General features: G+C 47.1%; 1 protein-coding gene across 1 annotated transcript in view; it reads right to left on the reverse strand.

The window, feature by feature from the left end:
* Positions 1-12,077: 12,077 nt before the first annotated feature.
* The window catches only part of si:ch211-127i16.2 (probable flavin-containing monoamine oxidase A), a 74,032-nt gene continuing 69,916 nt past the window's right edge, over positions 12,078-16,193 (reverse strand). Inside the window, exon 12 of the mRNA XM_066651602.1 lies at positions 12,078-12,490. Within this exon, the coding sequence (XP_066507699.1) occupies positions 12,130-12,490 (361 nt within the window). The 3' untranslated portion in view covers positions 12,078-12,129. The remainder of the gene's footprint in view (positions 12,491-16,193) is intronic.

Raw genomic sequence — 16,193 nt, forward strand, 5'->3', positions numbered from 1 at the left:
ATCCACTCTACACCAGCACAACACACACTAACACACCACCACCACGTCAGTGTCACTGCAGCGCTGAGAATGATCCACCACCACATCACACCTGCTCTGTGGGGGTCCTGACCTTTGGAGTAAAGAGTGAACGAAGCTAAATGAAATACAAAGTGCAACCCCATGGTCTGTATAGCGCTGAAAAATGAACAATGAGTGGAGAAACAAATTAGCATTTGCATTTATGTAAATGAGCTAGCGAAGCTGTCAGTTATAAGTTGTGGACTGTAAGCTGCTAATGGCTTCCTGATTGGCTGGAGGTGATGTAAGAGACAGCGATGGCTGAGAGGCTGATATGCAAATTCAGATCTACTACTGTCACTAGTTTGAATAGCTGTGGGGAGGACATTATTAAACATGACCTTCAGCATAATGAGATTCAGAGAAGAGCGAGTCCAACTCTGGTCATCTCTCTAAAACCCATAAAACACCAGAGCCGAAGTGACCCATGCAGTGGTTAGACTCATTTGCAGAGTCCCGTTTCGTTCACAGACTCTTTTACAGAGGCATTTTTCACTTATTTCATACAAACAATAAGAATTCTAACATCTCAGATCACTTCACCATCCCGTGGTGGAGAGGAATGGAGAAACCTTCACCTTCAGAATCATGGAGGAGTCCCCCCAGCACCTCCTGAGACTCAGATCGTGGGAATGAGTTACACAGTGTAGACGCTGAAGTCTGGAGAAACGGGGTGGATATTATATCACTTTTATTTCACTTTTTATATCTTAAGGGAACCTCTGTGACCTGCTTTGGTCAAAATACCACAAGGATCAGACACTACAGCAGCGTTCTCCACCTGTCGAAACAGCACTGTTCAGAACGGCCGGTTCCAGCACTTGTTCCTTTAAATGATAATGAGCCGCTCGCTATTCGCCCCGACCCCGAGTGCACAGCAGTGAGGAGAAGCTAATTTTTAGCCATTTTCACTCTGTTCTCTTTCTCGTTTCCTCTGTATTTACTCAGTGCTTTGTTTGTTGTGTCAATTGTGTTCTGTTAAACCTCATCTTTGCGCTCTCACATAAACATGGCCCAGTGCCGTGATTGGACAGACTCAGATGAGGAGGCGGGGCAATTCTAAAGTCTCTGCACTCTACTAAAACATTCCATGAAATCAGAACAACTCGTTATATCACGTATTCCGACTTTGGCAGCCCACAGCAAAGTCATCGGGTCGTCTTGTTTCACGGTGTGTGAGTTGGTGGGCGCTAGATGCCCAATTTTTTGTGTGTGTGCACTGAACAAATTATTAGATCCCAGCACAAATCGAGTGGAGAGCAGCAAATGGTGAGGAAACATCCTCAAATGTTTTATTAATTCTATAAATTGTGAAATTGTGTGTTTACATCAAATATCACCATGGCAACAGCGAATGTTTTTACAACAGGCTTTTACCAGATGGTAATCAGCCGTGCCCTGCGTTTTCATGCTCCTCTGACCTCTCCGAACCAATCACAGGGCCTCGTGATCGGCGGTAATGAGCGCGTCTGTTGAGGTGAAACACTAACGCATTCAGCTTCTTGTGATTAGCTTTAAATCTGAGCTATGCGCTTGACCTTGGGTCATTCACCTGAGTCAAACGTACAGAACCTTTGTCTGAAACCCTTCCCCTCGATGCATGATGGCTCTGATGAAAGCTGCGTTGAAGGAGCCAAACAGCACAAACATTCCCAGCTCCATCATTTACATACTAGTAATTAAAGGCAAAACGATTGTCGTACAGATATCAGATCATAAAAATGCATTAAGGTAATGAGTTCCATCAAAACACATCATCCTCTCATTAATGGAGTGCTGTTCATTCTACTGATCAGCTCTGGCACACGAAGGAGGTTTTATTTACACAAGCGTATCTCTCCCTCTCTTCAGCGCTGACTTTCAGTCACTCATTTGGTTTACTTACCTTTCATGAGCATATATACATTAACATTCTCTAAACTGCAACAGCAGGATAAAGATACAGACTGCTCTCAAGGTGAAACTATATTTGACTAAAACAGTGACGCCTGAAATACTGTAGATAAAAATATTTTCAAACCTGGGTCCAGTTGTGGGGGCAGGGCCACCCGCGGCTACTCTCCTGCCCCCAACTCATCGTGCTGCCAACAGGAAATGTGATTTGTCCATGTGGTTCCCTCCAGACGAACAGAACTAATTCATTCATTGTCTGTAACCCTTATCCAGTTCAGGGTCTCGGTGGGTCCAGAGCCTACCTGGAATCATTGGGCGCAAGGCAGGAACACACCTTGGAGGGGGCACCAGTCCTTCACAGAGCAACACATACACACACATTCACTCACACACTCACACCTACGGACACTTTTGAGTCGACAATCCACCTACCAACGTGTGTTTTTGGACTGTGGGAGGAAACCGGAGCACGTGGAGGAAACCCACACAGACACAGAGAGAACACACCACACTCCTCACAGACAGTCACCCGGAGGAAACCCACGCAGACACAGAGAGAACACACCACACTCCTCACAGACAGTCACTCGGAGGAAACCCACGCAGACACAGGGAGAACACACCACACTCCTCACGGACAGTCACTCGGAGGAAACCCACACAGACACAGGGAGAACACACCACACTCCTCTCAGACAGTCACCCGGAGGAAACCCACGCAGACACAGGGAGAACACACCACACTCCTCACGGACAGTCACTTGGAGGAAACCCACACAGACACAGGGAGAACACACCACACTCCTCACAGACAGTCACCCGGAGCGGGAATCGAACCCACAACCTCCAGGTCCCTGAAGCTGTGTAACTGCGACACTTACCTGCTGCGCCCATAATCTTTATCAGTCGGCTGTAAATGAATAATATTCTACATCTAAACAACAGCTGTCTTTCACATGTCTTACTGTGGCAAGAGTTGGGACATTAATAACTGCAGTATGGTGTCAAACCACATTCAGAACGCACACAACAAGAAGATTCACAGCAGCGGTTATACTACAAACAAAACCAACACTAAACAAAACAGGCTTTGATTTGGCATTACACACACCCATGCACACACACACACACACAAACACACAGAAACGCACACAGAGCAGCCATCCCAGTGCCCAGGGCCTTTCAGTCATGGATGTTGAGGGAGGATACACTACTGTTGTTTCACTTTAATTGTATGGGCAGCCGTAGCCTAATGGTGAGAGAAGGGGGATCAGGGCTGAGAGGTCTTTGGTTTGATCCCCACAGCTGGGGAAAGTTTGGGGACGTGGGAGTGAAGGAACAGCACTGTCCTCCTCCTCAATCCACAGCTGAGGAAGGCACTGAACCCACAGCTGCTGCTCTTGGTGTGTGTTCACAGCCCCTAGTGCACTAGTGTGTGTGTGTTCTCTGCCACAGATGGGTTAAATATGGACGGTGTGACTTTTGGAACAGTCAAGTGTCCAGGGAGAATACGACGATGATGACGATGACAACGCACTGACGCTTGCTGTTGCGACGTGAGGCCCGTGTGAGTGTGCCATTCTATTGGTCAGTGATTTTCTGAGTGCACAGGTAAACACCAGCGTACCTTAAAATAGCAGGAGTCACTCTGAGGCGTCTACATACGTCTGCACGGCAGTGTATCATGGAGGAGATGAGTGTAGAGGGGGGAGTACGGGGAGTGATAAAGGTGGATAAATAAAGGCAGCAGAGGGAGACCACATGACAGGATGATGTAAGGAATGTTATTTATGTGTAATTGATTGACACCTCTGAATCTAGTCCAGTCAAAGCAGGGGTTTTTTGTGCATGGCTCTGTACAATAAAATCAAAGACATCCGCAGCCAGGAGTACAGCATATTAATCTCTGATTGCATATGGAACACCTACCGTACAAATATTTCAGGGCTGGAGCTAAAAAGGAGCGGAGAATAAGTGGAGGTTAAAAAAGAGAGGGATCATTTACAGACTGACAGCTTGTCACCGTGAGGTGGGAGTCAGATAGCACCACTGCCAGCTCCAGTCAGAGAGGGGGGGGTGGAAGGAGAGAAGGAGAGGAAGAGAGAGAGGGATGGGAAAGAAGGAGATAGAGTGAGAGAGGACAGAGAGAGAGAGAGAGTGAGAGAAAAGAGACAGAACAGAGGCAGAAAGAGAAACACACAGAGAGAGAGACAGAGAGAGAAGGAGAGGGAGAGAGACAGGGAGAGAGAGAGAGACAGAGAAAAGAGACACAGTACAGAGGCAGAAAGAGAAACACAGAGAGAGAGAGAGAGAGAGAGAGAGAGAGAGAGAGGGAGAGAGACAGAGAAAGGCACTCAGAAGGAGAGATAGAGTGAGAAATGGAGAGAGAGAGAGAGAGAGAGAGAGTGAGAGAGAGGGAGAGGGGACAGACAGAAAGAGAGAGGACAGACAAACAGAGAGAGAGGGAGAGGGGACAGACAGAAAGAGAGAGGACAGACAAACAGAGAGAGAGAGAGAGAGAGAGAAAGAGAGAGAGAGAGAGAGAGAGAGAGAGAGAGAGGACAGACAGACAGAGAGAGAGAGAGAGAAAGACAGTACAGAGGCAGAAAGAGAAACACACACAGAGACAGAGAGAGGGGGGGAAGGATGAAGTGAAAGAGAGAGGGAAATAAAAAGGAACTAAGAGAGAGAGTCTGAGGGAAGAGAGAGAAGGTAAAGGGGAGGCAGCCTGGGAAAAAGAGGAAAATAATAAAACACACATCAGCATGCAGCGTCCATCAAGTGGCCACAAGGTCTTCAAACAGGTCAAGGGTTGAACGGATGCAGAGGAATGACACGACAGAGTTTACGATAACACAACCCCTGCACGACCCCCGGCGCATTAGAAGGACGGTAAAATAAATAAAGATGAAGGCAAATTCGATTTGTACTCTAACCCGAACTGGACGTCCAGAAATTCCTTCAAAATCACACAGGACGGAGAAGCAGCTGGATAATCACTGTCCTCAGCAGTGGACCGGAGGCTCTTTGGAATTCTTATCAGGCCCAGGACAAGTACACGACTGGACTCTCGCGTTGCTACTTAGCTTCAGCTGCTCCACATTTTGTTTGCATTACGAAACCCAGGCTCCTGCAAGACCAAGGACCCGCTAAATTATGTGGACATGTTCATGTGGTACACCCCTTAAAGCACTGATGAGGTCTCATAGGTCCAGCAGATGGTACGAGCGCAGCTTGAATATAAATCAGAAGAGCCCTGGATTAAACTCTCCCCCCAATCCGCCCCAAAACAAACTTGGATTTGCCTCAAAATTCTTTTTGTGCTGGAGCTGCCGGCGTGATTGCAGCCTCCCAACGCTCTAAACTTTACCAAACTGAACAAACCCATCTGCATTAGCTTCACAATGTGCTTTAAAACAGCAATGACCCAGCTCTCCATGGACCTCTGGACTGGAGAGTTACAAGATGATGAACTGGTGGGTCAGTTTAACACTGGAGAGACAGGACTTTCATACTAGAAAAGCCACAGGGAGGTCACACTGACCGTCTAAGGTTATTAAGTAGTCAGAGTGGGAAAACACTCCATCACACTCTCACATTGACTCACACACACCTGGGGAAAATTTCACACACTCATGTACAATTCACAAGACAGATAATCTGCATGGACCCAACTTTTTGTTTTCTTACCACTACAGTCCATAATCAAAATCAAATTCTAGGTTCTGACAAATCACACTCTGAGAAAGATCCTCCAACACGAACCTCATCCCACACTGAACCGCCTTCAGGAACCTCATGCATTATGTCCAAAAAACCCCGTAGTAAACATGAAAGAACTGCGGGCTCTGAGGGGTTGGGTCCTGCTTTAAAGACGGATGACTTCTGTGGGTCTGATTGCAGCTCGCTGTGCTGCATTTCAAACAGTTCTCCTCTGCACAAGGTTCTCTCAGGGTCATCCTCACTGTAAACACTCCGGGTATCATCTTTCTCAGTCAAACAAGAACCAAAGGTAAACACAGAGTTACATCCAAAGACTGTACAACTCGGCTGTCCCCAGTTATCTGACACGTCGGGCGAGATCCGGACCATGACTCTCCAGTGTTGTAATGCCGTTATTAAAGGGACCACAGCTGTATACTTCCACGTCTTCAGTTTAAAACCATGCAACTATTAGGTGTTCAAATGTGTTTTAAAGCATTGTGGAGTGATGTATAACTAATTCACAAAGTTATTTTCTTTAAACAATAACCTGAAAATGAAGTATTAATACGTTATGATCACAAAGACTAACATCAAAATGCTAACATATTCATTCATTCATTGTCTGTAACCGCTTATCCAATTCAGGGTCACAGTGGGTCTAGAGCCTACCTGGAATCATTGGGCGCAAGGTGGGAATACACCCTGGAGGGAGCGCAGGGCAACACAGACACTCACTTTCACTCACACACTCACACCTACAGACAATTTTGAGTCGCCAATCCACCTACCAACGTGTGTTTTTGGACTGTGGGAGGAAACCGGAGCACCTGGAGGAAACCCACGCAGACACAGGAAGAACACACCACACTCCTCACAGACAGTCACCCGGAGGAAACCCACACACACACAGGGAGAACACACCACACTCCTCACAGACAGTCACCCGGAGGAAACCCACACAGACACAGAGAGAACACACCACACTCCTCACAGACAGTCACCTGGAGGAAACCCACGCAGACACAGGGAGAACACACCACACACCTCACAGACAGTCACCCAGAGGAAACCCACGCAGACACAGGGAGAACACAAAAACTCCTCACAGACAGTCACCCGGAGGAAACCCACGCAGACACAGGGAGAACACACCACACAGACAGTCACCCGGAGGAAACCCACGCAGACACAGGGAGAACACACCACACTCCTCACAGACAGTCATCCGGAGGAAACCCAAGCAGACACAGGGAGAACACACCACACTCCTCACAGACAGTCACCCGGAGCGGGAATCGAACCCACAACCTCCAGGTCCCTGGAGCTGTGTGACTGCGACACCTACCTGCTGTGCCACCGTGCCACCCATGCTAACATTGATTTCCAAAATTCCTAAGACATTAGCTAGTGCAGGTTCTTCCAGATTTTCGCTGTACAACTTGCTCGGAGTTTGCATTGTTTACAAAGCCATTAAACATCCTGTTAGTATTTGGACTTCACTCGGTTGGTGAAGTCAGGTACGTGAAATAAATTCAATGCTGAAACTCTCAGCCACAGCGCTGATGTTATAAGCATAAGTAAATACATCACATTCAATCTCACAGACGGCTGCATGGCGTCCCACATGAAACCACACTAACAACAACACTCACACACTCAAACACACACACACACACAACCCTCCAGTCCAGTCTGCTTCATCATTTCAGCCTGGGATCCTGAGGGCTGCCCTGAAACCTGCCGTGGTCTGAGCTCATCTGAAGTTGCTCCGTGTCAGCACGCTGAGTCGCTACAAAAACAAAACTCCGTCTGACGTGGGCAAGCTGCCAGAGCGAGAAAAGGCCTGTCCAGAGTGGTCCCGCCTCAGGCTGAGGAGGAACAAACTCACCCTCGGAGAGTTTTTTTTTTTTTTAGCCCACAGCACGCGGGGTTAATCCAGCAAACGGAATAGAAAATCAGATTCACATAACGTCAGGGTCCATCTCTTCATAAATGTCTCATCATGCATGTGTACATTCAGTTGGGGCTCTGGAGTCTACCAGCACACACAATAAGAATTAGTACCATTTTTAGGGTTGCCCACGTCAAAATACGCTGTTCTGATTCTGTGCTGGGTCTTACATAGGGTTCAGGCACTTCAGTACTGTCCCACCTCCTCATCCGAGTCTCTCCAATCACAGCGCTGGACCAGCATTTAAGTGAAAGCACAAAGACAAGGTTTTAATGCAGCGAAACAAACACAATCACGGAAAATAAGAGCAGTGAGTAAAAATGGAAAAAACGAGAACGAGGAAGAAAGAGAACCAAGCAAAAGTGGCTAAAAACCAGAGCTTTTGCTCCTTGCTCCTAACTGCTGTGCGCTCGGGTTGGGTGTTTAGACAGGGGGAGGATGCTGCTGTGGGGTTTGATCCTTGTGGGGTTTTGACCAAAGCTGGTCACAGGCGTCCATTAAAACCCAGAACTGTGTTCACTTGTGGAAAAGTGGCAGAGTATGTCCTCTTTAACTGGGACAGAAGTCTTTAGATTATGAGGATGTTACTGGGTAACATTTTACTGATGTATAGGATTCATACCGTTATTGAACATCTACCGATCAAATAACCACAGTGTGTTATTTGTTCGTACGCATACTGAGGTGAAATATCGCCTGTTGATATTAAACTTTGACCCCTGAGATTTGTTTTTCACCTTTAATTAAGGGGACTTCACACTCATACTGTAATTAAATGGCTCTTAGGAGAAAGATCCAAAGGTTTTTAGGAACCAAATGTGGTTCCTCGCGTTAGAGACTGGGTCCAAATTAGCTGTCACACCTCAGTCTGGTTCCCTCCTTTACTCGTCTGTCAGGTTCTCTCTTAATGTTCGATCATTCATTCATCTTCTGTAATGGCAGGTTGGAGCACAAAGTGGGAGGGACCAGTGGGGGAGGGCAGGGCACCTGCCAATCCTTTTCAGCCTCAGTCCGTCAGATACTAGATTTTTGTTGTCAATCACATTTGATTAAACCAATTGGCATCAGGAGGTACTTGTGCATCATCTTCCCCTGTAGGCACTCTTCTTAATAATTTCTTCAAAAGTAGGTGTTGACTATGGTTCTATTGGTTAAAATCAAAGTGATTAAAAATGCTAAAGAACAGAGAGGTCAGTAGCAACAAAGGAGAATCAGTCCACGTTATTATTTTATTTTTTCCCCCGAATACTCTATTACCAGCTCAAATAACTACTCTGCTATTGAAATGTGTTCATTAATTACCTGTCTATAGGAGAATATCTTATTGGTCTAAGGCCCTGTTCACAGGGATCCCATTATTTTAAAAAAAAAAAGAGATTATCCTCTCTCCATTTTTTTAAATATCCCCGTTCAGATGAATACCCAAGTCACCCGAGGCCTGTAGGTGGCCATAGCTCCTCTTAAAGACATGAGAGCATTATTCCCAAATCGCTTCATACTTCCTATACAGTGCACTGTGCAAGTCATGAAAATACTGCATTTAGTTTTAATTTAACAGTGTTTTATATTTATCTAATACAGCATCATTTATATTTATTTATATGTGGGAATCAGATCTAGAGCTAGATACATGTACATTGTAGTTTAATGATTTATTTATGCGCTTCACTACAGAGGGAGTGAGGAGGTATTTGCGTTCCAGCAAGAGACGGGCGCGCTGCGATGACGTCATCGTTTCCGGAAATATCCGTTTATTTTTGTCCACACGAGAACAGTGACAACGGAGTTTGTAAAATTATCCACTTGGAGAGCGTTTTCAAAAAGAAAAAAAAAAACCCTTTCAGTGACACAGAGGGTGTACGAGAGAAACACAAAACACAGACAAAAATATGTTTTTAAAAATAAACAGACTAGTGTGAACAGAGCCGAAGAAGTTTAATCCTGAGTGCATTACAATAATTAATTTCTATGTCCAGTAAAAATGCACAGGCATATGGATTATATTCATGATAGACTTCATTTTCTTCCTCTGCACTAATCGTGTCCAATTTTTCTCCGTTTAACCTCATCTTAGAGCTTTCAGATAAAGGCGGGTCCAGCGCTGTGATTGTCATTTTATCCCATATAGTCTGATGAGAGAGAGAGAGAGAGAGAGAGAGAGAGAGAGAGGACAGACAGACAGGGAGAGAGAGAGAGAAGACAGACAGAGAGAGTGTGTGAGAGAGATAGAGAGGACAGACAGACAGAGAGGACAGACAGAGAGAGAGAGAGAGAGAGAGAGAGAGAGAGAGAGGACATACACAGAGAGAGAGACAGACAGAGAGAGAGTGTGTGTGTGTGTGAGAGAGAGAGATAGAGAGGACAGACAGACAGAGAGAGAGTGTGTGTGTGTGAGAGAGAGAGAGATAGAGAGGACAGACAGACAGAGAGAGAGAGAGAGAGAGAGAGAGAGAGAGAGAGGACATACACAGAGAGAGAGACAGACAGAGAGAGAGTGTGTGTGTGTGAGAGAGAGAGATAGAGAGGACAGACAGACAGAGAGAGAGTGTGTGTGTGTGTGAGAGAGAGAGATAGAGAGGACAGACAGACAGAGAGAGAGAGGACAGACAGAGAGAGAGAGAGAGAGTGTGTGTGAGAGAGAGAGATAGAGAGGACAGACAGACAGAGAGAGAGTGTGTGTGTGTGAGAGAGAGAGATAGAGAGGACAGACAGACAGAGAGAGAGAAGACAGACAGAGTGTGTGTGAGAGAGAGATAGAGAGAGGACAGAGATAGAGAGGACAGACAGATAGACAGAAAGAGAGAGGACAGACAGAGAAAGAGAGAGAGAGAGAGAGGAAAGACAGAGACAGAGAGAGAGAGAGAGAGAATAAAGGTGATGAGGAAAGGTTTGGGAGGGGTTCATTTATTTTGGCACTTACGTTAACTGCCCTACCTCTAAACCCATATATCACTGCAGTGCCACACTCAAAGTGCCCCTCTCATTTTTGAGCATTTTCTAGGGGTGGAGTTACCTGCAGCAGACACAGCACCTGATGGAGGCATGAGCCTTGAACGTAAGCTGAAAGTCAATCTCTCTGTTTAAACTCTCAGTTTCTGTTTTGTCCACAGCCCCATTATTTAATGCTGTCTCGCATGTGAGTAGTGACTGGATGGAGCTGCACACAGTTTCCATGATAACAAGGTAAATTTAACATTAAATTCAGGCTGATTGTGGGTGCATTAATGCGTATGTCGCGCTGCACCTGTGTTTGCACACAGCTGTATGTGTTCACTCAGCGGCTGAAGGAATTTGTTCAATAAAAGCATATAACTGACACACACCGCCAGCTCGCCCTGAGAGAGAGAGTTATGAAGTAGTTTTTTTGTGCGGGACGGCTAAATAATGGCCGGCCTGGCAGTGGATGAAGACGTGCGGCTAGCCGAGAGGACGCGGAGTTAATCTAGCAAATGGAATGGAAAATCAGATTCACAGTCACCCGAGGCCTTGCCGCCTTTCCTGTGGGCCCTCATCCAAAGGCAAGGCTGGCGATCCAGAGGAAGTGCTGGCTTTGTCCCCCTTTCCCCCAGAGGGCGTTAGAAATTGAACGGGTTACAAAAGGACGCGGGTGAGGGCAGAGTTTAATCTTGACGGGGCAGAACCGAACCGGAGGAAAGAAATGAAGAGCTGATCCCCTGCTAAAGACGGATAACAAAGACAGATAAAGCGCCGCGGGGGGCGACGGTGGCCTGATCGCTGCCGTCCAGTGTCCAGAATGAGTTAGATCTCCCTGGGCCAGATTGGCTGGCTCTGACAGCGAGGTTCTTCATCAACGGCGCAATCAAGAACTCGCGATTAAATCACTTTCACAGGGACGTTAACGTCGGGTGAATGGCTCATCCATCACACTCTCAGTGGAGCATGGACAGTATGTATGCCAGCGTGGAGGAGGGGTGGGGGCATGTGAGAGTGTGTGTGTGTGTGTGTGTCGTACAGTACAGATGGCTCCCTTCCAGTGCTGCAGTAACGGGTTTAGCTGGAGGTCTCTGGCACTCACGGGAGTGAGGCTTTCCACCGGTAGGCTGAGCCTCCCCTGCATTTCGGAGATTCTCTCTCCTTCTCTCCTCACTCCTATGTCGCAAAGGCAGAGACGTCAAGTAAATTAAGGATGTCCCAAACAGCCTTGACAAACTAGGGCACTCCCAAGTCCCCCCTATTCCCGATTAAGTACACAGAGAGCGACAAAGTTTTCCAGAGGGCTGGCAGAGATAGCGTAGTACCTAGCTCCGAAATAGATTCCATAGCTCTCAGCGTTTTTGTTTTTTTTTGACTGAACGCTCCTTTCGACAGCCATAAACACAGACCGCATCAAATTTGCATGGATTAGGCAACACTTGAGAAAGTAAGGCAACTTCAAATAAAGTTAAAATCCAAGTTTATTATTAATGCGACTCTTTTAGGACTCGCTACTTAAAAGAAGATAAGGGAATACGCTGATAAATGATCTTATCTTTCACTTAGATCATAAAATCGATATGTGTTTAACCGTAATGAACTCTTCCAGGAGTCACAAGAGGGGGAACCAAAGCCTTTTCCGTCCAAAGCTCCGTCCAACTGCGGCCTAACTGGGGCACGGTCCAGAACCAGGTGACCCCAACGGCGAGCACGGTAACAGCCAGGCCACAGAAGAGGCGTGAAGAGGCGGACCTGCGATTCCAAGCCCGGCTGAAGTGTGACTGAGCCTGAGTGACCCCTGCTCTCACTTTCTGAAGGTCATCCCCAGACAGTGCAGACGGACAGACCTCTGCCAGGACCTCCAGGGCCGCCCTCTGGCCCGCCTGCACTGCCCCGCTGAGGTAGCCACACCACTGCGTCGCTGTTTCAGTTCCAGCCCAGTGGATCCTGGAAATGGAGGTGTGAAGGGAAGCATTAGAGCCATTAGAGCATTTAGCAGAAGCTGCCACAGGCGCTTTTCAATCCTTCAACACTTTGAAGTAAACATTTCTTAGGTTCAGACTTTGTAATTACTGAAATGGAAATATGTAATTATGTAATTCATTACACAGTCGTGCAGCAAAGTGACTTACGCTCTTGGAAATATAGAAAAGATATTGCTAACACACACCATCAATTCTGAATACATAGGCAACATATATTCCAATCAACTCACTTTTTTAATGGATTATTTAGCATTTTCCACAACCAATGATCTCATGGCTGCACTCTCACTGCTGCCCCCTCCACTGAGCTTCTGTTTTAAAATCTGAGGACTGACGCTGGACACTGAACCGCCAGGATTAGATAGTCACAGATGAGGGTACAATCTGTGAATTTCTGCTGGCTTTAATAAAATAAAAAATGAAAACGAACATAACGAGAGTCACAATGGTGACCCACTGTATAAAGACTCTTGATCTGAGTGAACCGGGGCGGCACGGTGGCGCAGCATGTAGGTGTCGCAGTCACACAGCTCCAGGGGCCGCTCCGGAGGAGTCTGTGAGGAGTGTGGTGTGTTCTTCCTGTGTCTGCATGGGTTTCCTCCGGGTGACTGTCTGTGAGGAGTGTGGTGTGTTCTTCCTGTGTCTGCATGGGTTTCCTCCGGGTGATTCTCTGTGAGGAGTGTGGTGTGTTCTCCCTGTGTCTGCGTGGGTTTTCTCCAGGTGATTCTCTGTGAGGAGTGTGGTGTGTTCTCCCTGTGTCTGCGTGGGTTTCTTCCGGGTGACTGTCTGTGAGGAGTGTGGTGTGTTCTCTCTGTGTCTGCGTGGATTTCCTCCGGGTGACTGTCTGTCAGGAGTGTGGTGTGTTCTCCCTGTGTCTGCGTGGGTTTCCTCCGGGTGACTGTCTGTGAGGAGTGTGGTGTGTTCTCCCTGTGTCTGCGTGGGTTTCCTCCGGGTGACTGTCTGTGAGGAGTGTGGTGTGTTCTCCCCGTGTCTGCGTGGGTTTCTTCCGGGTGACTGTCTGTGAGGAGTGTGGTGGGTTCTTCCTGTGTCTGTGTGGGTTTCTTCTGGGTGACTGTCAGTGAGGAGTGTGGTGTGTTCTTCCTGTGTCTGCATGGGTTTCTTCTGGGTGACTGTCTGTGAGGAGTGTGGTGTGTTCTCCCTGTGTCTGCGTGGGTTTCCTCCGGGTGACTGTCTGTCAGGAGTGTGGTGTGTTCTCCCTGTGTCTGCGTGGGTTTCCTACTGGTGACTGTCTGTGAGGAGTGTGGTGTGTTCTCCCTGTGTCTGCGTGAGTTTCCTCCAGGTGACTGTCTGTCAGGAGTGTGGTGTGTTCTCCCTGTGTCTGCGTGGGTTTCCTCCGGGTGACTGTCTGTGAGGAGTGTGGTGTGTTCTCCCTGTGTCTGCATGGGTTTCCTCCCGGATGACTGTCTGTGAGGAGTGTGGTGTGTTCTCCCTGTGTCTGCGTGGGTTTCCTCTGGGACCAAAATAGACTTTATTCCACTACTGTACCTTTAGTGAACAATAGTGTAAGAGTAGAGTACTGTTTTTCTGAAAGTCAAGGAGTCGATTCAGTTCACTCCTTCAAAGAATTAGAGTCGACTCCAGAAAAGCCAGACTCGTGTTTCCCTTAATGAAACCGACACTAGGAAACCAAATTAACATCAGTGTTAAGCAAAGAAACAGATCCAATTCACAGCTTTAACAACTGTGTAAGACTTGCCCACAATTACCTCCAAAAACTCCCAGTGTCATGTTTACAGTGTTACATCTCTGACACAAACTTCAATATAGAACCCACTGTCTGGCTGTCCATGCAATCCCCTGCCCACTCTATAAACAGGAGGGTGGGGGTGGGGTACATCACAGCTGCTCTGGTCAGTTAGATTTAAAGCTACCAACTGTAATCTCTAGCCGGAGGTAATGTAATCTTAAATAACGTTAGTCTGAGCTTCAGAGTGATATGTACTGATTTCCCGAGGTGTCGGCTAATGCACTCCAAACACTTTGAATTAAATATTATTAAATCACTTTTACACAATAACGTGTGGAGATCTGGGCTAAGCACATTAAAAGCCATTCCATTACTCCTGATAGCTCTTTACTTCACTATTATGAGCTGCAGGGGGAACTTCACAGTGAATCCAGAGAACGTTTAAGCTCCACTGAAGGAGTTGAGGACCAAAAGAGGAGGCAAGCAACATATCTTTTTCCCTGATGTTATTAATGATGTCAGTGTGCCTCACTCCCCCCGCCTCCCTGGGTTCTTGCTGGTTCAGGTCGATCAGACTGATGACCTCTCTGTCCCAAGCCTGCTTCTCTAACATTTAGGCCACAGAAAATTGTTATTAAATGATGTACAGAATGTCGTAAGTAGGGCTCTATGCATGGGTTACACTCATTGGGACAGACATGGGTATCATTTGGGCTGGAGACACTGGAGGCAACCCCCCACCTCTGCGTCCAGGAATGATCGATTTGACCTCCTCGGATTGTTGAAAGTTTACTCGGGAAATATTTTCTGTAACAGTCTGCTGCAGATACCTGTCCAAACAGTCTGATAAATTAACTCCTTGGGGGGTTCCGAATCAAAGTTCCGTTTTATTGAGAGTGTGTTTCCTCCTCCTGAGCAGATCCGAGGAGCTGCACTGTGCTGTGTTTGGGAGGAGAAATACACACACGCTTCTGCTTCGTCTGTGCAAAGGTGTTTCTCTGCTTCATTTACTCAGCAATAAGAAATGTTTATTTTTAGTGTCACTAACGTTATACGTCACATGATGCTGATAATGAACACGGCGCAGACGACTAAAAACAACTGCAGAAATATATTTAAAATACAGCGCTCACGCTGAACTTCTTCCTTTCAGACCCAGCGCTGGTTTCCTTTTATTCAATATGTATGTGACCGAGGCTCTTAACTAAATTAAACACTAGGGTTCTATCCACTGGTGTGAGTGTGTGAAGTCATCCACAGGTGTGAGTGTGAGAGTGACTAGGTGAGTGTGTGAGTGACTGGGTGAGTGTGTGAAGTCATCCACAGGTGCGAGTGTGTGTGAGTGACTGGGTGAGTGCGTGAAGTCATCCAAAGGTGAGTGTGAGAGTGACTGGGTGAGTGTGTGAAGTCATCCACAGGTGCGAGTGTGAGAGTGACTAGGTGAGTGTGTGAGTGACTGGGTGAGTGTGTGAAGTCATCCACAGGTGCGAGTGTGTGTGAATGACTGGGTGAGTGCGTGAAGTCATCCAAAGGTGAGTGTGAGAGTGACTGGGTGAGTGTGTGAAGTCATCCACAGGTGCGAGTGTGTGTGAGTGACTGGGTGAGTGCGTGAAGTCATCCACAGGTGCGAGTGTGTGTGAGTGACTGGGTGAGTGCGTGAAGTCATCCACAGGTGCGAGTGTGTGTGAGTGACTGGGTGAGTGCATGAAGTCATCGAAAGGTGAGTGTGAGAGTGACTGGGTGAGTGTGTGAAGTTGTCCACAGGTGTGAGTGACTGGGTGAATATGTAAAGTCATCGACAGGTGTGTGTGTGTGAGTGACTGGTTGAATGTGTGACATCATCCACGGGTGTGTATGTGTGAGTGACTGGGTGAGTGTGTGAAGTCATCCACAAGTGTGAGTGTGAGAGTGACTGGGTGAGTGTGTGAAGTCATCCACAGGTGTGAGTGTTTAAGTG

The sequence above is a fragment of the Hoplias malabaricus genome, chromosome 18 (assembly GCF_029633855.1).
Source record: "Hoplias malabaricus isolate fHopMal1 chromosome 18, fHopMal1.hap1, whole genome shotgun sequence".
NCBI lineage: Eukaryota > Metazoa > Chordata > Actinopteri > Characiformes > Erythrinidae > Hoplias > Hoplias malabaricus.